Here is a 26,329-nt window from a genome sequence, read left to right as displayed (position 1 = left end):
GCCGAGGGCTGAGGTCGGAGCGGCCCTGGGGTGGGCTCTTCGCCTTGAGCGCGCGGCCGGCGGGTCCAGTGTCAAGTCCTGGGGTCGGGACCGGGGCCGGTGTCTCTCAGGCCGCCGCGATCTGTCGTTTCTGAGGACATTCTACGTCCCCGGGTGGGACCTAGTCCGCCGGTCCTAGATGTCTATGGAGGTTTTGCCGCGCGCGGCCCAGGCTGTTTCGGACTTCAACCAGGCCTATTACGATCATTATCTAACAACGAATCATTATAATTTAACTTAGTGGCAGTGGGAAGAGACAGACGCAAGGTCCAGAAGGCAGGTGTAGCTTCAGAAGGAAGGAAGAAGCCCTGTCCTCCCAGGCTGGCAGAGGGACTAAGAAGATAGGTGTGGAGCGTGAGCTCGGGGTCGGCAGAGTTGATCAGCCTTCTGCTAAGGGGGCCGCTGTGGGTTGAAGTGGGCAGAGGTCTGGGTCACAGATGACCCAAAATATCATCAGAAAAGGAGAGAAATGCTTCTGTGTCCTCGATCAGCTGGTGGTGCCCTCCTCCTCTGGGCTGGACTGTGGTGGGGACGGAGAGGAGCTTAAAGGCACAGCAAAACAACGTTCCCTCACTCTTGTTGGCCTTTCGCCGCGGTGTACCTTCTGTCCGGAACTCTCTCCCCTTCTGTCCTCTTTCCCCCTCGTCCTTGGTCCTTGCTCATCCTCGGTATCCGTATCATGCCTGCAGCACTGTGCTCCGATGCACACTCTCTCCCGTGTGCTCCCATAGCAGCTTGGGGGCGGGGGATTCGCACCCCAACATAGGCAACTCCCTGTCTACCTGTTTTCCCACCCCCCCCCCCCTCGGTTGTAAACCTCTTCCTGGTAAGGCACTCGGAATGCGATGAATCGATACCTAAATAAACGGATGCTTTGATGCATGACAGACAAAAGAGCAGGACAGGCAGAGACCTGTGGCTTCTCTAAGAATTCATGACTTGAAAAAAAAAAAAAGAATTAATGACTTAAAAATCCAGGCAATTTTCACTCCCCCCACCCCCAGTTCACATCTCTTTACTCTGTTTATTTATTTGGTGCTGCTAATTTTCAGAGGTTGAGATCCCTGGGAAGCAGACTTTGAAAGGGTGCAGGCGCGGGAAGTGTGCTGGGGAATGCTCTTGGGAGCGCCTGTGAGAGAAAAGGGGCCACGGGCTGGGCCGAGGGAGATGTTAAATGGTGATGCAGCTGCCGCCAAAGCCTTCATCAACCTGAGGGAAGTTTGGGAGGACCTTTCAGAGAAGTCTCCCGTCGAGAAGGGTGGCCAGGTCTCTGAAGCTCTCTCCTTTTCTCCAACCCTCAAGCCCAAGCCCCATGGATTGGATGTGGGCTGCTCCTGGGAGGGCATAGAAACTCAGGTGAGGCAGCTTTAGCCTAGGGCAGTTCCTGGGGAGGGACAGCTGTCAGCAGACAGCACTTGTGCCTGCTGTGAAGGGGAATGGGGGGGGCACACTTTGGCATCCACCACAGTCACTAACTGACACGTCTCTTTCTCTTCTCACTGCTTTTTTATGGATTGGGGATATCAAGGTGCATAAGAAGCGTTTATCACATTTTTTTCCCCTTCTCTGCTTAACTTACTCCCTGGCTGGTTTTTTAGATTCTGGAATATCCACACATAACTCAGGACACTGTTGCCCTTCAACAATTTCATACCACTAGTATAAGATAATTTCTATTAAGAATCTACCTGTTCTTGTCCCTGGGCAAAGCGTTATCACATTTAATCCCCACCATCACCACTCATGGACCGGTACCATTATTCCCCCCTTTTCACAGAGGAGAAAGCTGAGACTAGGAGAGATCAAATGATTTACTCGAGGCTGAGTTGTGTCCCCCCACAAAATTCATGCTGAAGTCCCCACCTCTAGCACCTCAGAATGACTGCGTTTGGCGATGGCATCTGAAAAGAGGTAATGAAGTTAAAGATGAAGTTATTAGGGTGCTCCCTAACCCAACATGACTGGTGCCCTTGTCGTAGGAAATCAGGCCACAGATGGGCAGAGAGGGAAGACCAGTGAAGACACAGGGTGACAGTGGACATCAACAAGCCAAGGAGAGAGGCCTCAGAAGAACCCACCCTATCGACACTTTGATCTTGGACTTCTAGCTTCCAGAATCTTAAGAAAATAAACTTCTATTGTTTAAACCACCCAGTCCATCCACTTCGTTAGGGCAGCCCTAGTGGACTCCCACACACAGGCGTCAGTGAGTACTGAGCTTTGGGATCTGTATCCGCCTCCTGCCTCCAGACAGCACCCCCCCCCCCCGCCCCTGCATTGTTGAACTGGCCATTGCTGCTGAGACAGGTTCTCCCAACTACAGCGCAGCACGTGGTGCTGGCAAGGAGGGGGCGGTGCCATCATCCTGCTCAACACACATCTGCTGACCAGGACAGAAAATGCGCTAACCCTTCAAGATGCTCCCGGAGAGAAGTGCTGCACCCTCCCTCCACGGACCGCTCCTGCCCCCAGGCCAGGAGCAACGTCTGAGGGGCCTGCCCTGCTCAGTGGCCACACCCCAGAAGACCAGGGTGCAAGGGTAAGCTGGCAGCAGGAAGATGGGCCAAGGAGAGCCTCCTGCTCTATCAGATGCTCAAACTCCTTGCCTTGGCCTGCAAGTCCCTGCAGCAGCAGCTTCCTGAATAGTCCACATCTTCATTCCTGCCGGGGCTCTCTTGCTTGTGCCTCTCTCCGCTTCCAAGATTTTCCTGGTGGAGCCAAAGAAAGAGATAACACAGACAAGAACTCCCCTGAAACTGTAAGCTCCTGTAAATGAAACTGTTCTAACTGCAATTATTCCATTACCTTGGTTTCACTGTATTAGAAGCCACTGCTCGTGGTCCAGGAATTGCAGTTTGCATAAGCATAACCTGTTCTCTTTCTGTGGGTATAAAAGTACTTGCTCACACGTGCACCTTGCATTTCCTTCTGATGGGAGAGCTTTCCCTAGATGTGCATGGAATAAACAAGCAGCTCTGGACCTGGTAGGCAGGGGACACTCTTTGGTCTATTTCTTACCAACCCCCATGGTCTCTGCCCTCAAGTACCTAAGTACCCACTTCTCCAGACCACGTCACCAGTACCCAGTACTGTATCTGCTCTGAAATCTCTATCAAAAGGGTTAACATGGCTTCCTCAGGTTGCCTGTCCGCTTCCCAAGAACAGGAACCGTCTGTTTCTTCCTCTGTCTGCTGCTGTGGACAAAAGACCACATAGCAGGTACAAGTTCTTTTCTCTATTCAGCTGCCCATTTGGGAGAACTTCCTGCTGTCAGTGAATTCCAGAATGCACCTGTGAGCCGGGCACGCACACACAGAAAGAACAGATAATGACTGGCCAAGCATGGCACCTTTAACTCCTGGGAACCCCTCCTGGATAAGGAACTAGTTCCTGTAACACCATCAGACTAAGTGTACAGAACCTCTGTTGTTGGAATAGCTTCTTTTGTACTAACAAAGTCAAAAGAGATGCCTTCGGGTCAACGTTTTGCCTACAAAATATTTTTTCTGGCTTCAGCTTTTCTTAGAGTGACAAATACGTGGGGGGGGGGGGGCGAGGGTAGCTACAGCCAGAATGAAGGCTATTTCTGGAGTAGCCCACCAAGGCCCAAGCTCTAATCTGTACCCTGACCCCTCGTCCCATCCTCTGCCTCCCAGCTCCTGCTCCACTCTCTTTCTGAGACAGGACTCTTCTTCCCCTGTCCATTGGTAGAACATTCCTGGGGGTGGAGCAGGGCTCATCGTCCTCCCCAATTTGTTCCTCCTTCTCCACGGTGCTAACTGGGCCAACTGCCATCCTGCCGGAGGTGTTTGCCAGCTTCCCTGGTTGCTCGATGTGGCTGTGTAACTGAATCCTCACCAAAAGACTGGGGCACCTTCTGTGACAGCTGCTGAAAAGGAAACTGTCCTTGAGACCGTTCCTTCACTCTTGCTGGCAGCTGGAACAGGAATACGGTGATGATCCAGCTTCAGCCCTGCAAGTACATCCTAGGCCAGGGGACGGAGTGAGGTGGGTCCCTGAAGTAGCGGGTGAAACTAAACTGAGCTGACCCTTAGACCAGGACGTGGCAAACTTTGCGTAAGGGGCCCGAAGTAAGTGTTTCAGGCTTTGTGGGCCACATGCATTTTACATTTAAAAGACTGTTAAGGAGTTCCCGTTGTGGCTCAGTGGTTAATGAATCTGACTAGGAACCACGAGGTTTTGGGTTTGATCCCTGGCCTTGCTCAGTGGGTTAAGGATCTGGCGTTGCCGTGAGTTGTGGTGTAGGCTGCAGACATGGCTCCGATCCCGCTTTGCTGTGGCTCTGGCGTAGGCTGGTGGCTACAGCTCTGATTTGACCCCTAACCTGGGAACCTCCATATGCCATGGAAACGGCCCTAAAAATGGCAAAAAAAGACAAAACAAACAAACAAACAAAAAACCCTGTTAAAACCATTCTTAGCTGTGGAGTATAAAAAAACAGGCACGGCTGGCCTTGGATTTGGCCTGTGGGCTTAGTTTGCTGATCACCTGCTCGTGTTTGGACATCTGTGTGAGAGAGAAAGAAAACGCGTATGTGAGACTCAGGAAACGCCTCTCCCAGAGAGGTGACATTTAAGTGGGGATCTAGAAAAAGTAAAGGCTGACTTCCGTCCTATCTGGGAGGAGTGGGGGGTTAGGGAGCGGAGAATGAGGACAGAGGTCCTGAGGGGGAAGGAGCTTGTACCACGGCGGCCTGTTCGCAGGGAACTGCCTCCTGACGCCAAGCCGGTACGTCTGCCCTGCTCTCTGCCACCAAGCTGGGCCCGTCCTCCTCTCCCCTCTGCCAGCTGGCACAGTGTCAGGCTTTGCCAGTAAAGGACACCAGAGGGACAAGGCAAGGAGGAAGGGGCCTCTCCTGGTTCTGGCAGTTTTCCCTTTTTGTTCTTATGGTTTGGCACCCGTCCTCTGCTGAGTTCACGGGCACCTCGACCAGGGGCTTCCTGCTCTGGCCTGCAGCGCCTTGAACTTCACCAGCCAGTGTCATGTTGGTCAATATTTAACAAGTTGTTTTTTTAAAAAAAGCCCTGCTTTGTAGTGTTCACTGACTTTCATGGCGTGAACACTCTCCCCATTGCCAGTTTCAGCACAGGCTGGTGAAAAGGTGTGTACACGTGGCTGGTGCAAACCTGTACAGACCAGTAGCCATGCCTGTCCGTGCGTCTTGGGCCCCGTGTGTGTGGGGGGGGCGGCGGGGGGAGTGGGGGAGCGTGTCTCCTAAGTTTGCTTCTTGGGTACTTTTCCTCAGCCCGTGGGAAAGCTGCTTCCCATGCGGCTATTCCCCTATCGTTTACGACCTCTGTATCTCCTTTGACAGGTCATCCTTTTGCTAGTTAGCATGTCTTTATATTAAACTTTCCCTGTTCAAATAACTAGTGTGGTTTCTGTCTCATGCCCCAAGAGGCAGATCAGTACGGGGCTGAGGAAGGACCAGGAGCAAAAATCCATTCATAATAATACTAACATAGGAGTTCCCGTCGTGGCGCAGTGGTTAACGAATCCGACTAGGAACCGTGAGGTTGCAGGTTCGGTCCCTGCCCCTGCTCAGTGGGTTAACGATCCGGCGTTGCCAAGAGCTGTGGTGTAGGTTGCAGACGCGGCTCGGATCCCGCGTTGCTGTGGCTCTGGCGTAGGCCGGTGGCTACAGCTCCGATTCGACCCCTAGCCTGGGAACCTCCATATGCCGCAGGAGCGGCCCAAAGAAATAGCAAAAAGACAAAAAAAAAAAAAAAAATACTAACATAGAGCAGCCACTGTCTGCGCGGCTGCCCTGTGCCAGGCCCGGAACCCTGGCGAAGTCGGCATCTTGGCCGTTACTCACAGCCAAAGGCGTGCTGGTTGGCACATGCATCTCAAACAGAGGGAGTGATGACCTGCACGTGGGACTAGATAAACAGTTTTTCCTAAATCAAGAAAGACACAGGAAAAATCTTAAGGTGCCTAAACGTTTATGGACTCTAGTCCTAAAACTGATTAGACAAAAGCCCAGTTCTGTCTGGAGGCTTTCTCCCCTGGGTCCCCGCGAAGGGCTCTTTCCCAGCATGAACTCTCTGATGCCTCACAAGCTCTGAACTCCACCTGTAGGCCTTCCCACATTCTCTGCATAGGAAAGGCTTCTCTCCGCTGTGGATTCGCAGGTGCTGACTTAGATAGGAGCTCTGACTGAAGGCCTTCCCACACTCATTACACTCGAAGGGCTTCTCCCCCGAATGAATCCTCTGATGCTGAACGAGGTGAGCGCTCCACCTGAAGGCCTTCCCACATTCACGACATTCGTAGGGCTTCTCTCCTGTGTGAATTCTCTGATGCTGAATGAGGTTTGAGCTCTGGTTGAAGGTTTTCCCACAGTCACTGCATTTATAGGGTTTCTCTCCGGAATGAATTCTCTGGTGGATTATAAGGTGTGAGTTGTAAATGAAGGCTTTACCACATTCAAGGCATTCGTGATCTTTCTTCCCTGGGGGAGGTGTCTTATGGGTGACGACCATCTGCCCGAAGCTCTTCCCCCGGGCGGGGGGCCGCCGCGGTCTCTCCCCTCTGAGATTTCTCTGCTGCTCCTCGAAAGGGGCCTCAGCTTCCGAGGCACCTTCAAACGTAGAGGTGCTGGAGGTGAGTTTTTCCCTGAGCACCTGTGCTTCCACCTCAGCAATGGGCGGCTGTGGCAATGACCCTTTGTCCTCGGGCTCTGCATCATCTTCTGCAATAACTGATTGAAAATGTAAATATACCTGTTCTGGATATATGGAGAAATGACACTTAGATTAGGATTTATGGCATGAAAATAAAAGCTTAAAAATATTCAATCTAAACATGACAAAAGTCGGAAGGCTATTTGTTTAAATATGAACAATGGCTGTCTCTTGGTGATGGGGCTGTACAGTGGAAAAGTTTGCTTCCTTTTTTCTTCCCTCCTGCCACTTATCTGTTTTTTCTAATATTTCCTTATTGGAACATTACAAAATTGTCATTTGAAATTTCAGGAGTTCCTGTCATGGCTCAGTGGTTAACGACTCCGACTAGGAACCATGGGGTTGAGGGTTTGATCCCTGGCCTCGCTCAGTGGGGTAAGGATCTGGTGTTGCTGTGAGCTGTGGTGTAGGTTGCAGATGTGGCTTGGATCCTGCATTGCTGTGGCTCTGGTGTAGGCTGGCAGCTACAGCTCCGTTTAGACCCAGAGCCTGGGAATCTCCATATGCCGCAGGAAGCAGCCCTAGAAAAGGCAAAAAGACCAAAAAAAAAAAAAAAAAAAGGAAAAAGAAAAGAAAAGAAATTTCAAGGCATGGCCTTCTTTTTAGGATTTACTCTTTAAAAATATAGGAAAAAATAGTATCATCAAGAAACTGTGGAGTGATCCACCAACATCGTGCAGGAAAAGGAAAATGAGAAAGCGCGGCGGTGAGGGAAAAGGCACAAGGGCTCCTAAGGCACCTTCTCCTCCTGACTCTGAAACCTTCACCTCTTCCCAGTCATTCCATGTCCTGCAAATCTGTAGCCACAGAAAAGGGTCCCTAAGCAGCTGGCTCTTTTATTTGAGGGATGACTGCCTGTCCTGGGCCTCCTGCCTGCCCTGTGCTCTCTGCCTTTCACTTTGACCTGCTCCTTAAAAGAGGAAGAAAAAAGTGCTTTGACTTTTCTTTCTTTTTTTTTTTTTGCCTTTTCTAGGGCCACTCCCGTGGCATATGGAGGTTCCCAGGCTAGGGGTCGAGTCGGAGCCATAGCCACCAGCCTACACCAGAGCCACAGCAACACCAGATCTGAGCCAAGTCTGTGACCCTCACCACAGCTCACGGCAACACCGGATCCTTAACCCACTGAGCAAGGCCAGGGATCGAACCCACAACCTCATGGTTCCTAGTTGGATTTTTTAACCACTGCGCCACGACAGAAACACCCAGTGCTTTGCCTTTTCGTTCCTAAAACACCTATGATGCTTTTTGTGTGTTTTTTTTTTTTAATAATGATTTTTATTTTTTCTATTATAGCTGGTTTACAGTGTCCTGTCAATTTTCTGCTATCCAACAAGGTGACCCAGTTACACATACATGCATACATTCTTTTTTCTCGCATTATCATGCTCCATCACAAGTGGCTATAGTTGCCTTTTGTGTTTTAACTGTAACACTATCTATAGTCTAAAGAAGACAAAGAGCAATTGCTGTAAGATAACTCAAGACTTTAAAAAATACATTTTTTCCCCAGGTTGAATGCTTGTGGTTAAAGAAATCTGAAATATGCTCGCTTAAAAAAACATCAAACAATAGTTAGCTTTGAAGAGAGACGTAGAAAACAAAAATAAAGGAGGCAGGCAAAAGTCTGCATGAAAGGCAAGGAAGTGCTGGGAAGTAAAAAGATACTTTTGAAACAAACTCTAAGATTAATCTCCAGTTCAAGTTTTTCCCATTTTGCTGCTAATAGGAATTTGAATTTTCAGATGCTTCTGTCTGGTGGTGGTGGTGGTGTTGTGGTGCCAAACCAAGTATTGAATAGAATCTTCTCGATTAGGAACATATTTCATGTCACATATCCAATGGTTCATGAGGTTACGGCGCCCAGCAAGGACAAAGTGAGGACAGTGTGTGGTCCTGAGGCTCTCAGTCTAGAGTCGCCTCAGGGCTAGAGGAGAGGATGCTGATGAGGATGGATGCAGGCTGGGGAGGAAGTTTTTGTGGCAAATCTGAAGGGTAGAAGTACAGACATAAGAGAGTCTGAAGAGGTCTTTCCGATGGGGGAGTAGATGGTGGGTAAAGGTGATGACAGGCTGCGTCTCACTCGGGACTCTTTTACGGCCTGAAAAGTATGGTTGGGGAGCCATGAGAAAGTTAAAAGAGAAAAAGATTTCCAGGGCAGAGGTATCATGGACTAGGGGTCCGGGGCCGTGGAGATGATGAGGCAGGAAGTGAACCAACTATTTCCTGGAACTGTTTTAGGGCTCTCTAAAGCCAGGAGATGCTGGTGAGGCTTTACAGGCAGATATTACAGAAATTTAATCCTTAGAGCTTCCTTATAAGGTAGGTTCTCATTATTCCCAGTTTTGTGGGTAATGAAACAGGCTAAGGCTCTTTCTCACCTGAGAGGTAAGAACAGTAAGGCCAGGATGAGCTCAGCCAACTTTTGAGCACCTATCCTGTGCCCTTTGACACACACACGCCCCCTCCCCACAGAGTCCTGCTCCTCACCACTCTCTGGGAAAGGCCGGGTGTCCCGAGGCTGGAGCTGGATGCCTGCTTTCTCCTGGGCTGCTCCGAGAGGGGCCTTCTCCTCCCTCGGCTCTTGCTGTGCAGGTCCACGTGCAGGGCCTGGGACCTGGAGGTGATCAGGCACCACTCGGTTTCTGTGGGACCAAAGCTTCCAAGGAGACTTCAGGGAGCCTCCTCAGAGTCAGCACAGGGGAAGGAAGAGGAGCTAGAGTCTCCTTCAGGGCTTGAGGGTAGAAAAGACAGACAGAAACGCACATTAACTGCTCTACCTGGCCTGCGAGAGGCTTGAACTTGGCAAGTCCCCCTCCTGCTGCCCCTCTGTCCAGCCTGCAGGTCATTGAGCTGGCTCCCACAACGGACTGTGTTCCCCTTCCCACCTGTGGTCCTGGTTCATCATGTCCCTTCTCTAAATCCTCCAGCACTGTCACAGCCTCCTCTGCACTCTGAGGGTGATGTCCCCGCACCCGGGACTGGAGCTCCTCGGGCAGGATGGTCAGGAATTGCTCCAGCACCAGGAACTCCAGGATCTGCTCCTTGGTGTGCCTCTCAGGCCTCAGCCACTCGCAGCAGAGTGCCCTTAGTCGGCGCAGGGCCTCTCGGGGACCAGGAGCCTCCTGGTAGCAGAGCTGCCTGAAGCGCTGGCGGAAGATCTCCTGGCTGGGAGAGTAGTTCCCACGTAGCCCGGTCTCACGCTTCCAAGCCTGTTTCTCTTCCCTTGTCTCCATCATCATAATCTTCTCTTGATCCCGTGTACCCTGAAGGGCCAGCATTTTAGCTGCTGTTAGTGATGCAGCCATGTTGGCCTGGACTGGCTCTGGAGAAGGCCCATACCAGCGGGAGTCTTTCAGGGGCACCACTGTAACATAAGCACAGATCATCCTTTTCCCCCCACGTGATAAGTGCACACTCAGCATCTACCAGGAGCCGAACACCCTTCAATCCTTTCTTTTCCATCCCACCCCAGGTTCCCATTCCAGGAAGAGTCACTATCTTTGAGAAATTTACACTCTGGTAGACAGAAATGTAGAGTTTCCTATGCTAGATCATACAACTCGATAACTGCTATAGCAGGAAAAACAGCAGGGGAAAAGGAAGTGTTCCAGGGTCCCATGGAAAGAAACAAGTTTGAAGCAAAATCCAAGTTTCCAAAAGCTCAGAGCAGAGCAGCTTTCAGAGCAAGGTGACTTTCAGAGGCCCTGGAGAGGCCGCCTCCTCCCAGAAGGCCCCCTCACTCTTTCTCAAATTTCCATGGCGGCCACACAACAAAAGAAAAATTTAAATTTCCTCCAAGGCAATCGCCCAGGATCTATAGCAGGGGTCCGTTACAGGGCTGCTATAGACAAGACTTAGTCTCGGGTAACCTGTCCAGCATCAGGAAAATCTAAGGAAAAGAAGTGGGACGCACCTAGAGGCCATTAATGGCACACAGAGGCCGCTGGCCGAGGACAAAGGAGGCGCCGAAGAAGACGAGCGCAGAAGCCTGTATCCCAGGGTGATGCCCCGCCGGCGCCACCTCCAGCTGAACTGCGCACGGCCCTGGGCAGAGGCCCACTCTTGGGGAGCTTGGGGAGGAGGCTGTTCTCCAGGCCGGTTACAATTCCCCACGCTTCCCTTTGCCCCGGGATCCGGAGAAGAGGTGAGGGGGGCCGGGCCAGCCCCACCCCCACGGGGCGGGACCCCGGGGGACCCAGACCCCTCTCCGCGCAAACGCGCGCAGTCGGGTCTCCGCTCCTCGCAGGGCTGCCGGAGGGTGTGCTCACTGCGGAAACCGCCGCTGCCTTCTGGGATCCCTACGGCAGCGCGCGCCGGGGAGCAAGGACTCACCTCGCTGGACCCGGAGCTTCCCTCCGGCCGTTTCTGCGCCCCGCGCTGCCCACCCTCCCTCAAGGACAGGTGTGCGCCTGCGCAACCGGGGCCGCGGCCTCCCCCTCCGCGCCGAACCCGCCCAGCGCCGGCTTCCCGCGGCACCACCGGCCCGGTGTGGCCCAGGCCGGGGCCGCAGGGGGCGAGGCGAGCGCTCCACGACGCACAGCGATTCGGCCGCCCAGCGCGCCGGGAGGCCTCTAGGAATCGCGGTTTTGGGGCAGGTGGCGCCGGACTTGGCGGGTCTCGCTTCTCTGTTCGGTTGTACATCCAGGGGCTGTTCAAGGCGATGGAAAGGGCAGGGAAATTCGAGCCCATACGTGGCCTCTCTGCAGCAATTGCTCCTCTGTGTTCGGTTGTCCAGTTACATCTTCCCAGACCTGATTAGGAGGTCGCAGCCGAGGAAGAAGTTACCCCCAAGGAGCGTATAGTCCTAACCACTGACCTATTCGTGTCCGGTAGTAAATAAAAAGCAATTCGTAGGGAGGAGAGAAAAGAAATCTAAGGTTTTAGTTTATTGGGGCAGGGGACAAAGGACTTGTGGATAGAGGAAATCACTGCTGTCTTCTTTCCCATTCATAACAGAGAAACCGCATCTGATTATGAGTTCTCGAGAAGGTAAGGTAACCATTATGAGAATGGAAAAGTACAATAGAGCGTCCAAATTAACAAGAGAAAAAAACAGAATGCACCAGAACGTGAGCAAACCAGTAAAAATCAGAACGAAAAGAATCCTGCTGCTTCAAAAGAGGAAATCAAATGCAAAGTTACCAACTGTCTAGAAGGCAATAAAACGAACACTTCATGGTAAAATCCGTTGGACCTAGCAACAAACATACTTGAAAATATCTAACCCTAACTACCTCTCTTGTTAATCAAAGCAGGTATTAAACAACTTAAAATCAACTTGAAGACCTTAAAAACATCGTAAAATAAACCCAGAGAAGCAAGGAAGAGTGAATTAGAAAAGAGAAAAAATGTAATTAATGACATGGAAAAATTAAAAATAGTAGAAAGGGGAGTTCCAGTCATGGCGCAGTGGAAACGAATCTGACTAGGAACCATGAGGTTTTGGGTTTCATCCCTGGCCTCACTCAGTGGGTTAAGGATCCGGTGTTGCCATGAACTGCAGTGTAGGTCGAAGACGAGGCTCGGATCTGGCATTGCTGCCGCTGTGGTGTAGGCCAGCAGCTACAGCTCCAATTAGACCCCTAGCCTGGGAACCTCCATATGCCCCCCTCCATATGGCCCTAAAAAGACAAAAGACAAAAAAAAAAAAAAAAAAAAAAAAAAGGAAAGAAAGAAAGAAAAGAAAAAAGTAGAAGGGATAAATTCAAATGCTGATTCTTTTGAAAAGAGCAATAAAATAGATAAACTTGTGTAGAGCCTGATTTTAAAAAAAGAAAAATTAATAAGAATGGGAATGAGAAATAACGCATAACCACAGAATCAAAAGAGATGAAAAGAGGAGTTCCCTTGTGGTGCAGCAGGTTAAGGATCAAGCATTGTCACTGCAGCGGCTGGGGTTGCTGCTGTGGCATGGGTTCCATCGATCCCTGGTCCTGGGAACTTCCATATGCCGAAGGGGCGATCCCCCCAAAAAAACGGATTCCATTACAGTCAACTTTAGGGTAGCATATTGGAAAACCTAGATGAAATGGGTGCTCTTCTAGCAAAATATGAATTACCAAAATTGTGTGCACCAGCTAAATGTGTATATAGAAAAAGAAAACCTGGGAGTTCCCGTGGTGGCGCAGTGGTTAACGAATCCGACTAGGAACCATGAGGATGCGGGTTCGGTCCCTGCCCTTGCTCAGTGGGTTAACGATCCGGCGTTGCCGTGAGCTGTGGTGTAGGTTGCAGACGCGGCTCGGATCTCACGTTGCTGTGGCTCTGGCGTAGGCCGGTGGCTACAGCTCCGATTCAACCCCTAGCCTGGGAACCTCCATATGCCTCGGGAGCGGCCCAAGAAATAGCAACAACAACAAAAAAGACAAAAGAAAAAAAAAAAAAAAAAAAAAAAAAAAAAAAAAAAAAGAAAAAGAAAACCTGGAGTTCTTGCTGTGGCACAGTGGGATCATTGGCAAATCTGCAGCTCCAGGTTGCAGGTTGGATTCCCACCAGCACGGTGGGTTAAGGATCCGGTGTAGGCTGCAACTGCAGCTGGGATCCGATCCCTGGCCCAGAACTCCATATGCCTCTGGGTGGCCAAAAAAGAAAAAAAAAATTAAAAAACTAAAAAAACCCTGACTCAGGGTGGAAGATCTCAAGAACGTGCTAGCACTACAGAACAATTACATTTAGGTATAATGTGAAGCACTACTTTCTGGCAAACAACATTTCAAATGGGAATAATTAAAATATTGAACTAGAAGCCAGCCACCAAGTTTAATTTGAAATAAGTGATACTTTTTTTTTTTTTTGATAGCATATGGAAATTCCTAGGCCAGGGGCTGAATTGGAGCCATACCTTCGACCAATGACAAAGCTGTGGCAATATCAGATCCTTTATTTTAACCCACTGCACCAGGCGGGGATGGAACCTGTGCCTCTGCAATGACCTCAGCTGCTGCAGTCCAATTCTTAACCCATTGGGCTGTGGTGGGAATTCAAAAATTCACATATTTTAACGTGAGTTTGTATATGTTTGTGTGTAAAATGATAAAAACGGCTTTTCAATGGAGTTCCCTGGTGGTCTAGCAGTTAACGGATCCCGAGTTGTCACTGCTGTGGCTCAGGTTCAGTCCTGGCCCTGGAACTTCCACTTGCTGTGGGCTTGCCCCCCGCCCCCCAAAAAAGCAATGTTTCAAGAAAATCAAGTAGTGGTGTATTCGATGGATTAAAAAGGTGCACAATTCCGAGGCAACCAGAAGAGCAATGGAAAACCAGGACTCAGAGAAACCTTAGTCACTTTCACTCTCAGGATCTCAAGGTGCTGCCATGTCTGATCTGAGATTCTTTTTTTTTTTTTTTTTGTCTTTTTGCCTTTTCTAGGGCCACTCCCATGGCATATGGAGGTTCCCAGCCTAGGGGTCCAATGGGAGCTGTAGCCACCGGCCTAAACCAGAGCCACAGCAATGTGGGATCCGAGCCGCGTCTGTGACCTACACCACAGCTCACGGCAACGCCGGATCCTTAACCCACTGAGGGAAGCCAGGGATCAAACCCGCAACCTTATGGTTCCTAGTTGGATTCGTTAACCACTGAGCCGCCACGGGAACTCCTGATCCGAGATTCTTTATGCTCAGAGGAGAAAGCACCTGAGAGGACAGTCCTTGATCACACATCTAAAAATTGCCACAGATACCCTTCAGAGGTAATCAGAATTAAATCATTTTACCCAAGATTCTAATAAAACTCAGAGACAGAGAAACCAGACTTGTCCCCAGCTGTTCAAGGCCCTTTCACCACAGGTTTAACTTATGCCCAACCGCAGAACGCATGGCCATAGTGTCACACGATTGTCCAAAATTTTAGGTCTTATGATCTCAACAACTTCAAAGGTAGGGAAAAAGTTCCTCTAAGTCTTTATTTCCTTAGAGATTCAGAAGTTGAAAGGAGAAATGATTTGCACTCTAGCTGCAGCCAAGGGACATCAACATATTTACCTGCTCTATTTTCAACATCCTCAGCTGCTACCTTCAGACCCATCCTGCATTAGGAAAGAAATGGTTTGGAAGAAAGGAGCTGGGTGGAAAGTAGATTTAGTAACCAGTGTCGCTGGTATGCTTGGTAAAACTAGATTTGATGGTGTGTTGAGAGGGGGACCTCGGTGGGTTGAGGAACAGAGTTAAGAATTGGAGAAAATGAGGAGTTCCTGCTGTGGCACAGTGGGTTAAGAATTCGACCACAGCGGCTTGGGTCGCCACAAAGGGGTTCGATCCCTGGCCTGGCACAGTGGGTTAAAAGGACATGGCATTGCTACAGCTGTGGTGTCGGTCGCAGGTGTGGCTCAGATGCAGTCCTTGGCTGGTAACTTCCATATGCCTCGGGTGCAGCCATAAAAAAGCAAAAACAAAAAAAGAATTAGAGACAATGAGTGCGACAATTCTTTAGGTAAAAAAATTGGCCACGAAGGGGGATGCTAGAGAAAACAAATGGGATCTAGAGAGGTGGGGTTCAACTTTTTTAGGATAGAAGACACTTGAATATATTTTTACGTATTGGGTAAGGGGCAGCAGAGAAGACAGGTGAAGATCCAGCAGAGAGGAGTTCCCTCTGTGGCACAGTGGGTTGATCATCCAATTTGTCTCTGTGGCGTTGCTTGTTTGATCCCTGGCCTGGCACAGTGGGTTGCAGGAACTTCCATGTGGCTGAAAAGGGAAAAAAAGAAAAGAAAACCCTAACAGGAAGGCGATGGGATAATGGGATGGAGTGAGATCCCAGAGGAAGTGGGATAAGAAGCACAGGCAGAAAGATGATGCCTAAATATGAGACAGGGCAGTTCTGTTGGGAAGGAAGAGAAGGTGGAGGTGGATATAGTGTCTGAGAAATGTGTGAGGGAAGAGGATGGGAGCAGAAAGTTGAAAGTGTTTCTGTACGAAGGTCTCCACTTTCTCTGTGAAGAGATCACCTATTAAGAAGGGGCGGTGGGAGGAATTGGCTTTGTGGCTCAGTGGTTAACGAACCCGACTAGGATCCATGAGGACTTGGGTTCAATCCCTAACCTCCCTTAGTGGGTTAAGGATCTGGCATTGCTGCATGAGCTGTGGTGTAGGTCGGAGATGCAGCTCGGATCCCATGTGGTGTAGGCTGGCAGCTATAGCTCCAATTAGACCCCTAGCCTGGGAACCTCCATGTGCCGCGGGTGCGGCCCTAGAAAAGACAAAAAAAAAAAAAAAAAAAAAAAAGACTGCAAGGATTAAACCAGACCACAGTGGCTTGGCTCCTTTGAAGTAGTTCAGATGGTCCAGAGGACCTTTCTAACTCATTAAAATTTGATGTGAAAAAGTTAAGACTTCCTCATTCTCTCTGATTATTACCATCTCAAAACCAGTTAAGCCGCCTACAGGCCACTATCACATGACAGTGATAGTCCTCTCACTATCATATTTGCAGGGTACTTTTTTAATTTTGCTTTTTAGGGTCACGCCCTTGGCATATGGAAATTCCCAGGCTAGGGGTTGAATCAGAGCTACAGCTGCTGGCCTACCCGAGAGCCACAGCAAGTTGGGATCCCAGCTGCATCTGCGACCTACACCACAGCTCACAGCAATGCCAGATCCCCTGTGGGGTACTTATGTATTTGATCTCTCTCAATGCTTTCATACAAAAACTTAATCCTAACCTCTCCAAGAAAAATCTTAATTCAGCTCTCCAGTGCTATAGTAACATTTCTCAGATTAACTGCTAGACTTATTGTTCCAAGATGTATCCTACAGAGGGACCAATACTGCATGATTCCATTTATATGAAGTTTCTAAAACAGTCAAACGCATAGAAGCAGAGAGTATGATGGTGGTTGCCAAGGCTGGGGGGAGGCAGAATTAGGGAGACGTCTTCAACAGGTATAGTTTCAGTTATGGAAGATGGATAAGTTCCAGAGATCTGCTGTGTAACACTGTGCCTATAGCTAACAAGACTGTATCATGCACTTGGAAGTTTGTTAGGAGGGTAAATCCCATGTTAAGTATTCTTACCACCAAAAAAAAAAAAAAAAAGGAAAGGAAAGAATTATAGCTCCCTTGGAAATTTGTATATATCCCCCCAACCCCCTCCCCAGTCCTTGCCTTTCACTTCCACTAAGCCAAGCCACCCGCCCCCAACCCCTGACCTCAAGAAGGAAATGTAGAATCATAATCTTCCAGAAGGTTTCAAAGTGCCTTAGGTAGTCACTGTCCACAGGAGCTATTGATAAAAAAACAGCCATCATTTGCTGTCTACTATGTGCCTAGAACTCTGCTTAACCACATTGTCTCATGTAATCTTCATGATAACCCAAGGGAGGTAGCATTATTTTGATTTTACAGAAGAGGGAACCAAGGCTCCAAAATGTAAAAAAAAAAAAAAAGTTTTCTTAAGATTACATAGATTAGGAGTTCATGTCGTGGCTCAGTGGTTAACGAATCCGACTAGGAGCCATGAGGCTGCAGGTTCGCTCCCTGGCCTCGCTCAGTGGGTTAAGGATCTGGCATTGCCATGAGCTGTGGTGTAGGTTGCAGACGCGGCTCGGATCCCACGTTGCTGTGGCTCTGGCGTAGGCCGGTGGCTACAGCTCCGATTAGACCCCTAGCCTGGGAACCTCCATATGCCGCGGGAGTGGCCCTAGAAAAGGCAAAAAGACAAAAAAAAAAAAAAGATTACATAGATTAAAAGTGACAGAACCTAGATTTCGGTATGTCAGACCTCAAAGTGTCATTGTTCTTTAAGATCCTACAGAAGAGATGTCATCACAACTTCTCTTACATCAACTGTCTTATCACTAGTCCTTTCCTTTTCCTAATAAAATTAGCTCCCTCTTTATCTGATTATACTAAGCGTAGAAGATCAAGCTCAAACGCCTAAATCTATATATTGACATTTATTCTAATGAGAAAACTTCAAGGCCATTTTCAGACTTTTGGATTAGACTCTGTGGCAGGAAGAACCATCCATTCTGGAGTTCAGGATATCATACCCATCTTATATTCCCTTGGTACCGTTCACATTATGGATCAAAAGATGAAAAAAGTTACTAAATTCCTGGTGCTGCTGAAGAAGATACACAAGGATACCCTTTTATGACGATGCAGGTGCTTTATAAGCAAGTTCCTCCATTTGCAAGGTGTCCCTATGGTGTGGACTCTGAGATAAAAGCAGGGGTGGAAGAGTAATTAAAGGCTCACCCGGTCAGTTGCCGGTTTAGGAAGGCCACGTCCGCACACAGCCTGATGCTGCACACTCTAAAGTGAATCAGATGAAAACTGCTCTTAGGAGTTCCCATCGTGGCGCAGTAGTTGACGAATCCGACTAGGAACCGGGAGGTTGCAGGTTCGTTCCCTGCCCTTGCTCAGTGGGTTAACGATCCGGCGTTGCCGTGAGCTGTGGTGTAGGTTGCAGACGCGGCTCGGATCCAGTGTTGCTGTGGCTCTGGTGTAGGCTGGCGGCTACAGCTCCGATTGGACCCCTGGTCTGGGAACCTCCCATATGCCGCAGGAGCGGCCCAAAGAAATGGCAAAAAGACAAAAAAAAAAAAGACAAAAAAAAAGAAAACTGCTCTTAGGAAGCTTAGAATTTTCCAAGTAGTTATGATGGCTAAAGGTAGACACAATGATATTTAGAAACAAATGTATACATATTTTATCATTACTGTGTTCCTAGGGTTATGATCCTGTGTGTTGTCTCTGATGCTGAATAAGACGTGAACTCTGCCCAAAAGTTTTTCCATACTTATCACATTCATGAACTTTCTCTGCAGTGTGCATTTTCTAATGCCTAAAAAGGTCTGAGGCCCATATGAAAGTTTTTCCACATTCATTTCATCCATAGGGCTTTTCTCCACTATGAAATCTGTGATGTTGTGTAAGCTCTGAGCTCTGATTAAAAGACATGCAATGGAGTTTCTGTCATGGCTCAGCAGCAAGGAACCCGACTATTATCCATGAGGATGTGGGTTCGATCCCTGGGTTAAGGATCCAGCATTGCTGTGAGCTGTGGTGTAGGTCGAAGACATGGCTCGGGTCCTGCCTTGCTGTGGCTGTGGCACAGGCTGACAGCTGCAGCTCTGATTCCACCCCCTGGCCTGGGAACTTCCATATGCCTCAGGTTCAGCACCAAAACAACAACAAGATGTTTTAGTTTTGTTTTTTTGTTTTTGTCTTTTTAGGGCCGCACCCATGGCACATGGAGGTTCCCAGGCTAGGGATTGAATCAGAACTATAGCCTCCGGCCTACACCACAGCTCACCATAACACGGGATCCTTAACCCACTGATCGAGGCCAGGGATTGAAGCTGCGTCCTCATGGATACTAGTCAGATTCGTTTCCACTAAGCCACAACAGGAACTCCTCCCTTGGGGTTTTTTTTTTGTTGTTTGTTTTGTTTTTGGCCACCCCATGGCATAAGGAGTTCTCAGACCAGGGATCAGATCCAAGCCGCAGCTGAGGGCTACACTGCAGCTGTGGCAATATTGGATCCTTTGATCTGCAGTGCCAGCCAGGGATCAAACCTGTGTCCTGGCGCTCCAGAGACAATGCTAGTCCTGTTGTGCCACAGTGGGAACTCCCTTTTCCCTGTTTTTTATACCACTCTCCTGTGATTTGGATAGCATTAAGTTCATTTCCCTGGTCTGAACAATTCTGGATAGATGTACTGACAACATGAAATTTCTGCATCTGGAAAGTGTAGGACCAGACCCCGAAATCTGGCGATCAGATCATAAGGCCCAGCCGGCCTTCCTGAACAAAATCTGTATCTCACCACCAAGTGAAATGGTGAATATTTTCTCCTAGAAACTAGATTATTTCTAAATTTACACTTCTCAAATTGGCATGCTTTTCTCATATTCTTGTCTCTGATTATGCCCTGCCCCAAGCTCCTAGTCTTAAATTTTTCCTAAATATTTTTTTCCTACTGTACTAGATTGAATGGTGTCCCCCCATATTCGTGTCTCCCCGGAACTTGTGAATGTGACCGTATTTGGAAATAGGGTCTTTGCAGATGTAGTTATATTAAGATAAGGTCATTAGAATGGGCCCTAAATCCAATATGACAGGTGTCATTATAAGAGGGAAATTTGGACACAGAGGAAAGATGACCATATGGAGATGAAAGCAGATACTGGAATTCTGCTGCCACAAACCAAGGAACCCCTGGGGTTACCAGAAGTTGGAAGAGGCAAGAAAGGATCCCTCCCTAGAAGCTTCAGAGAGATCGCGGCCCTGCCAACTGCTTGATTTGGGGCTTATACTTTCCAAAACCATGAGGGAATAAATTTCTGTTGTTTTAAGCCACTCAGTTTGTGGCAATTTGTTACAGCAGCCCTGGAAATCTAATACGCTTACTATGAAGTCCAGTTAATTTTTCAGAAAAAAAGGCGCCAGTCTTTCCATTCCTGTCCTTTTTCACTGCATCACTTGTGGCTTTCCAGATTTCACTAGATTATCCTAAGAGAGTGGGCTCCGGACATAGGCCGCCTGGCCTGCCTCTACCATTTACTTGCTGTGTAATCTTCAGTTACTTAAACTTTCTGTGCCTCTGTTTGCTCACCAGTCAAATAGGGAGAGTAGCAGTAATTCAAAGAGGTTTTGTGAGGATTAAATGAGTCAATACATATAAAGTGCTTAAAATGACACCTGGCAATGAGATCCTGCTGTATAGCCCTGGGAACTATATCGAGTCATCTATGATGGAACATGATAATGTGAGAAAAAAGAATGTATACATGTATGTGTAACTGGGTCACCATGCTGTACAGTAGAAAAAAAAAATGTATTGGGGACATAAAAAAAATGACACCTGGCAGAGTTCGTGCTCAATAAATAATGGAGAGTTTAAATTTTGTTACTTGGTTAATAAGTAACCAATTCAGACTGGGCACTGCTGTTAGTTATCCATTGCTGTCATCATGTTCATCACTGTTCAAAACCCTTTAACTCTCCCTGTTCACCACTGTACCAAAGCCGACTTTCTCCAGTTAAATGCAGAAGTAACTGCAAGGCAACAGGAGGTCTCATTTCATTTGCTAGAGGCAGAGTTTGGGGGTGGGAGGGACGAGGATTCATGTAGTGACCCTGACGTTTTAGAGAATAGCTCAACACAGGGAACAGAGACAGTTCTGTATCCCGGAGGGATTCAGAGAACTCTGATTCTTGTTCCAAATCCAGGAACCCACTGCCCTGACCCTCATCCAACCCAGAAGAAACTTCGTTTTGCTAAGGTTCAAGGTCCCCATGAATAACTTTTGGAGTCACCAAAGAAGGTCCTTACCCAGCATCACCCGGTCCCCCTCACTCTCCTGCACTCCGTCCTCCTGGAGACGGCAGGGTGCGTGAACGGGCAGCTCTCCCAGCCCAGCCACCTCCCGCGCGACCTCTGTGCCCAGAGGTAACAGTCCTGGAGGCGCAGGGCCTGGCCGCGCCGCCAGGAGGACCTCAAAGCCGCGGGATGGGGCTGCGAGTGGGAGTCCAGGGGAGGCACCAGGCACTAGCGAGGCCCTGGCGATGAGGCCAGATAAGGGGAGACTGAGACCTGAGCCCAGGAGCCCCGGGCTACACGCATGGCCACTGTGGGGCCGCGTCGCCGAGCCCCCATCACTGTCCCTGTCACTCGACGCTTCCTCCGCCGCCTTGGAGGAAGCCCAGCAACTGGTCACGGGGGTGTGGGGCCCTTCCGAGGGAAGCTGTGGCCAGGCCGCCCCCTGCCCCCGACAGGCGCCAGATCCAGCGAGTACTCTCCGTCTTCCTAGATCAGCCCCAGGCCCCCAGGCGCCCGCTTGGGCCCACGTGTGCGCTTGTTTTCCCGAGGCTCTGAGCCTGCAAAGGGGAGGACCACGTTCCCGTCCAGGGTGGGCTGGCGCTAGTGGGGCGAGGAGAAAATTGCAATGAATGCGCTACGGCGGCTGTGCCTGTGGGAGCTCAGTGGACGCGCTCAGCCTGTGAGTGTGTTTCAGGGAAGGCGACTGGAAGAAGTGAGGCGAAGGTGAGGGTATTGGGAGACCATGTGCTGCAGGGCCTAAGAAAATGGGCTTTGGGAGTTCCCCTCCCTGCACAGTGGAAATGAACCTGACCCATATCCATGAGGATGCAGGTTCGATCCCTGGCCTTGCTCAGGGGTTAATGATCTGGTGTTGCCCTGAGCTGTGGTGTAGGTTGTGTATGGGGCTTGGATCTGGCATTGCTGTGGCTGTGGTGTAGGCAGCTCCCATTCGACCCCTAGCCTGGGAACCTCCATATGCCACGGGTGTGGCCAAAAAAAAAAAAGAAGAATAAAAAAAAAAGAAAATGGGCTTTGGAGTGAGGCAGACCTGGATTGAATGCCAGTTTCTTAACTTAATATTTTCTGGTCTCTGGGCAAATGACTTTGCCTTCTTGACCTTAGTTTCCTGTTTAGAAAACAGGGATAACAGTTGTACCCGCTGAGGCAAAGAGTGCAGGAGGAAATTAGCGATTAGTCCTTGTCATGGTACCCAACACATGGGCAGTGCCAACAAATAATAATGGGGCTGGGTAAGGAGGAAGAGAGCCCTCCTGGCAGAGAGAAGAGCTCGTGGAAAGGTGAGACAGTGGTGCTTAGGTTCTTGGGGGAACTGCTGCTAGTTCAGGGGTAAATGCTCAGTTTAGAAAAGGGAGCACTAGGAGTTCCCATCGCGGCGCAGTGGTTAATGAATTCGACTAGGAACCATGAGGTTGCAGGTTCGATCCCTGCCCTTGCTCAGTGGGTTAACGATCCGGCGTTGCCGTGAGCTGTGGTGTAGGTCACAGACGCGGCTTGGATCCCGCGTTGCTGTGGCTCTAGTGTAGGCTGGTGGCTACAGCTCCGATTCAACCCCTAGCCTGGGAACCTCCATATGCTGCAGGAGTGGCCCAAGAAATGGCAAAAATTCAAAAAAAAAAAAAAAAGGGGAGCACTTGGCAGAAAGGTCCCCATTGCAGTGTCAAGCCTGTCCCTTGTGCCACTTGCCACAGTTAAATTTTACTTATGACTCTCATCAGTCTCTCCTCTGCTATTATAAACTCCCGGGCAGAGACTATTGTCTATTTCTGCTCACCCCTCTTTGTACCCCCCCCCCCAGTGCCTGTGGCATACTAGAAGTTCAGTAAATATTTATCAAAAGAGTAGATGAATAGGGCCAGATCAGAACACGTGTCCCACCCACTTCAGGCTCAGCTTAGTGGGAAACCACTGCAGAAGGTTGGAGAGGGGCGGCACTATCAGATTTGTTCTAAAGAAAGGTCACTCAGTGGAGTTCCTGGTGTGGCACAGTGGAAACAAATCCAGTTAGTATCCATGAGGATGCAGGTTCAATCCCTGGCCTCGCTCGGTGGGTTAAGGATCCAGCATTGCTGTGAGCTGTGGTGTAGGCTGCAGACACGGCTCAGATCCCGAGTTGCTGTGGCTATGGCGTAGGCCGGCAGCTGTAGCTCTGATTCGACCTCTAGCCTGGGAACTTACATATGCTGCAGGTGCGGCCCTAAAAAGAAAAAAAAGGGTCACTAGGGGAGTTCCTGGTGTGGCGTGATGGGATTGGCAGCATCTTGAGAGTGCTGGGACACAGGCTCAATCCCCAGCCAGTCATATTGGGTTACAGATCTGGCATTGCTGCAACTGTGGCCTAGGTGATAACTGCAGCTTTGATCTGATCCCTGGCCCAGGAACTCTATATGCCACAGGGAGGAGAAAAGAAAAAAAGAAAGAAAGGTCACTCAGGTTGCTCTGTACAGAAATGGAAGGAGGGAGGCTGTGGTTATAATACAAGTCAGAGATGATGGTGGCCTCTCTAAGGGCATCAAAAATTAAGAAAGGTGGGCTAAACTGGCAGATTATTGGGTATCATTCCTCTACTATTTTCACACACTCTCTCCCCAGGTGGTGGCAGTCTCACTTCCTATGAACTGCTTCTAGGGAGAAACCTCTCTTAACCCACGTTCCAGTCACCCCTGTTCCTCAGAGATTTCACAGTCTGTTGACTCTGGTCCTGAGTTTAGTTCTTTCTTTTTTTTAAGTTCCCATGAAGGCAAACTTTCATCCTTCACAAGCTGCCTCCCTAACAGGTAGATCTTATTCTGTGGCATTCAGACTTACCAACTGGACAGGAATTTTAATACCTAAGTCTGGTTATTTCATGTCAATCAGGAGTCTGATTAGTAGCTATACATGCATTTGAATAGCAAAACTGAATTCTTTAATAAATGTGGTTTGGCAAACAAATGCTTTTCAAACAGTGGGCACAGGGGATTAAAAAAGAGGGACTTGATGTTTAAAAAATTGGAAACCACTGCATTAAATTACCTTCAAGTCCCTTTTCAATATTGTGCTTATCCTGCAAAACATCATTCATTGTGCAGCACTATAAACACAGGTAAAGTAGATGGGGCACAGGTTTTTTGGAATAAACTCTCACTTCCCTTCTTTTATAAAATAGAATGCAGATATGTTCTGGCTAACTAAAGGATTTGATTAGACGCTAAGATGACTCAAAAATTTTAAGTATCTTTAATCTTTAATCCAAGTGTGTCACTGATGATAGCTATTTTGAATTCCTTTTGCATCTCAAGTATATTTAAAGATACTCACATGTAAAGAGTTCCCGTCGTGGCTCAGTGGTTAAGGAATCCAACTAGGAACCATGAAGTTGCGAGTTCGATCCCTGGCCTTGCTCAGTGGGTTAAGGATCCGGCGTTGCCGTGAGCTGTGGTATAGGTCACAGACGCGGCTTGGATCCCATGTTGCTGTGGCTCTGACGCAGGCCGGTGGCTACAGCTCCAATTGGACCCCTAGCCTGGGAACCTCCATATGCCATGAGAACAGCCCTAGAAATGGCAAAAAGACCAAAAAAAAAAAAAAAAGATACTCTCATGTAAAAATATTATTAGCTTACCTGAGACTGCCAGAGCTTAAACCTTTGAGGCAGGTGCTGGGGACAGGCAGGCTTCCAGAGTATGTGCCACACGTCGTCCACAAGGAGCCAGTTTTCAGGGGTGGTGTGGCTGGGCTTCTCCACTTCAAGACATCCTCCGCTGTTCAGGACGCCCCTCTGGGGAAGTCACAGCCCCCAACACTTTGAACTTTAACGTGTCATATTCTTTACACCAACCACAAGACACCACTCTATCTTACATATCTCAGGCTTTCCTTGTAGATATTTCATCTTCTGTTTAAAAATGATCAAAGTGCCAGATTCCCTTCTGTGTGTCAACAGAACATGTCAGTTTTTTCATGTAAACCTCACAACTACACCATGAGGCACATTATTTTATCACCATTACTAATGAGGAAAATGAAGATCAGAGGAATTACAGAGTTTGTTCCAGGTCCTGAAGCCAGTTTGTCACACTGGATTCAAACCCACGTCTGTGCTCCCTCCACTACACCACGTTGCCTTTCCTGAAATAGTTCATCAAATTAAAGTTTTTTTTTTTTTTTTTTTAAGTCAGAATCTGGGATCCCCTTGGGATGCATTGCCCACGCCACACTGAAATGCTTGCTTAAATGGTCTCAGCTGACTGGTGTTCTAAATATCCATGGGCTGGGTTTCTCAGCAATGGCATTGCTGCCACTTGGGGCCAGGTAATTCTTTGTTATGGGGAAGCTATATATTGTAAGATATTTAGCAGCATCCCTGGTCTTCAGGTGCCAATGTTTTCTTCCTAGTTGTGACAATCAGTATGTCTCCGGAGGAGTTCCCGTTATGGCTCAGTAGAAACGAATGAGACTAGGCTCCATGAGGACACATATTTGCTCCCTGGCTTCACTCAGTGGGTTAAGGATCCAGCGTTGATGTGAGCTGTGGTGCAAGTTGCAGATGCGGCTGGGATCTGGCATTGTGGCTGTGGTGTAGGCTGGCAGCTACAGCTCCAATTCAACCCCTAGCCTGGGAACCTCCCTCTATATGCTGCAGGTGTGGCCCTAAAAGGGAAAAAAAAAAAAAAGTCTCCGGATATTGTCATATGTCCCCTAGGGAGCAAAATCATCCCACTGAGAAAAACTGATCCTCTCTGTGCATCTCACAAGCTACTCCCACTGGGGAAAGATATGAGGTTGAAATTCTTGCCTTACATTGTCCCATTCAGTAACTTCCTAATCTGACGACTCCTGTAAATTCATAATTTCTTGTTCAGGGTATAAGAAATATGTGATGATTCAGAGACTGTACAGATAGGTAGGGCCTAATTACCAATATCAGTTATTAGGTTAAATGACTGATCTCTCTCGAGTTCTCCTTAGACACTCCAGTTCTCAAATAATAACAAAGCCCTGGTTCAAGACAAAACCACTCTCGGGAATTCCTGTTGTGGCTCAGCAGTAATGAACCCAATTAGTATCCATGAGGATGTGGGTTCAATCCCTGGACTTGCTCAGTGGGTTAAGTATCCAGTGTTGCCGTGAGCTGTGGTACAGGGTGGCAGCTGTAGCTTCAATTCGACCCCTATCCTGAGAACTTCCATATGTCTCATGTGCGGCCCTAAAAAAGAAAAAAAAAAAAAAAAGACAAAAGACAAAACCACTCTCCTCTAATCACCTGACCTTCCACAGTCGCTTTCTTCTAATTCCCACCAACTCATGTCACCTAAAT

General features: G+C 48.7%; 2 protein-coding genes across 18 annotated transcripts in view; one reads left to right on the top strand and one right to left on the bottom strand.

Annotated features, from left to right (window-relative positions):
• RABEP1 (rabaptin, RAB GTPase binding effector protein 1) overlaps positions 1-26,329 on the top strand; it is a 265,849-nt gene that overhangs the window by 24,553 nt on the left and 214,967 nt on the right. The gene's annotated exons all lie outside the window — the stretch shown is intronic.
• On the bottom strand, positions 1,833-11,567 carry ZNF232 (zinc finger protein 232). Of its 11 annotated transcripts, none has more exons than XR_014820219.1 (4): positions 11,079-11,113; positions 9,632-10,110; positions 9,234-9,477; positions 1,833-6,790 (listed from the first exon to the last, which is right to left on the bottom strand). XR_014820219.1 is itself a non-coding variant. In XM_021066113.2 (4 exons), exons 2-4 carry the CDS (start codon positions 10,049-10,051, stop codon positions 6,021-6,023), a joined length of 1,425 nt encoding a protein of 474 aa, XP_020921772.2. In that variant the 5' UTR covers positions 10,052-10,110; positions 10,660-11,113; the 3' UTR covers positions 1,833-6,020.

Source organism: Sus scrofa, chromosome 12 (genome assembly GCF_054392235.1).
Source record: "Sus scrofa isolate SSC_HxYL_T2T_F1_AM1 chromosome 12, Sscrofa_HxYL_maternal_Yorkshire_Landrace_v2.0, whole genome shotgun sequence".
NCBI lineage: Eukaryota > Metazoa > Chordata > Mammalia > Artiodactyla > Suidae > Sus > Sus scrofa.
This window is presented reverse-complemented; position numbering and strand designations above follow the sequence as displayed.

Excerpts from the sequence above, each read along its gene's own strand:
- ZNF232 (XM_021066110.2), bottom strand. The coding sequence starts at position 11,435 with ATGGGCTCGAATTTCCCTGCCCTTTCCATCGCCTTGAACAGCCCCTGG. Across the intron at positions 10,010-11,078 it reads GAAGCTCCGGGTCCAGCGAG|GGTACACGGGATCAAGAGAA; the intron begins GTGAGTCCTTGC and ends CTGGCCCTTCAG. Across the intron at positions 9,361-9,523 it reads TCAAGCCTCTCGCAGGCCAG|GTCCCAGGCCCTGCACGTGG; the intron begins GTAGAGCAGTTA and ends GATCACCTCCAG.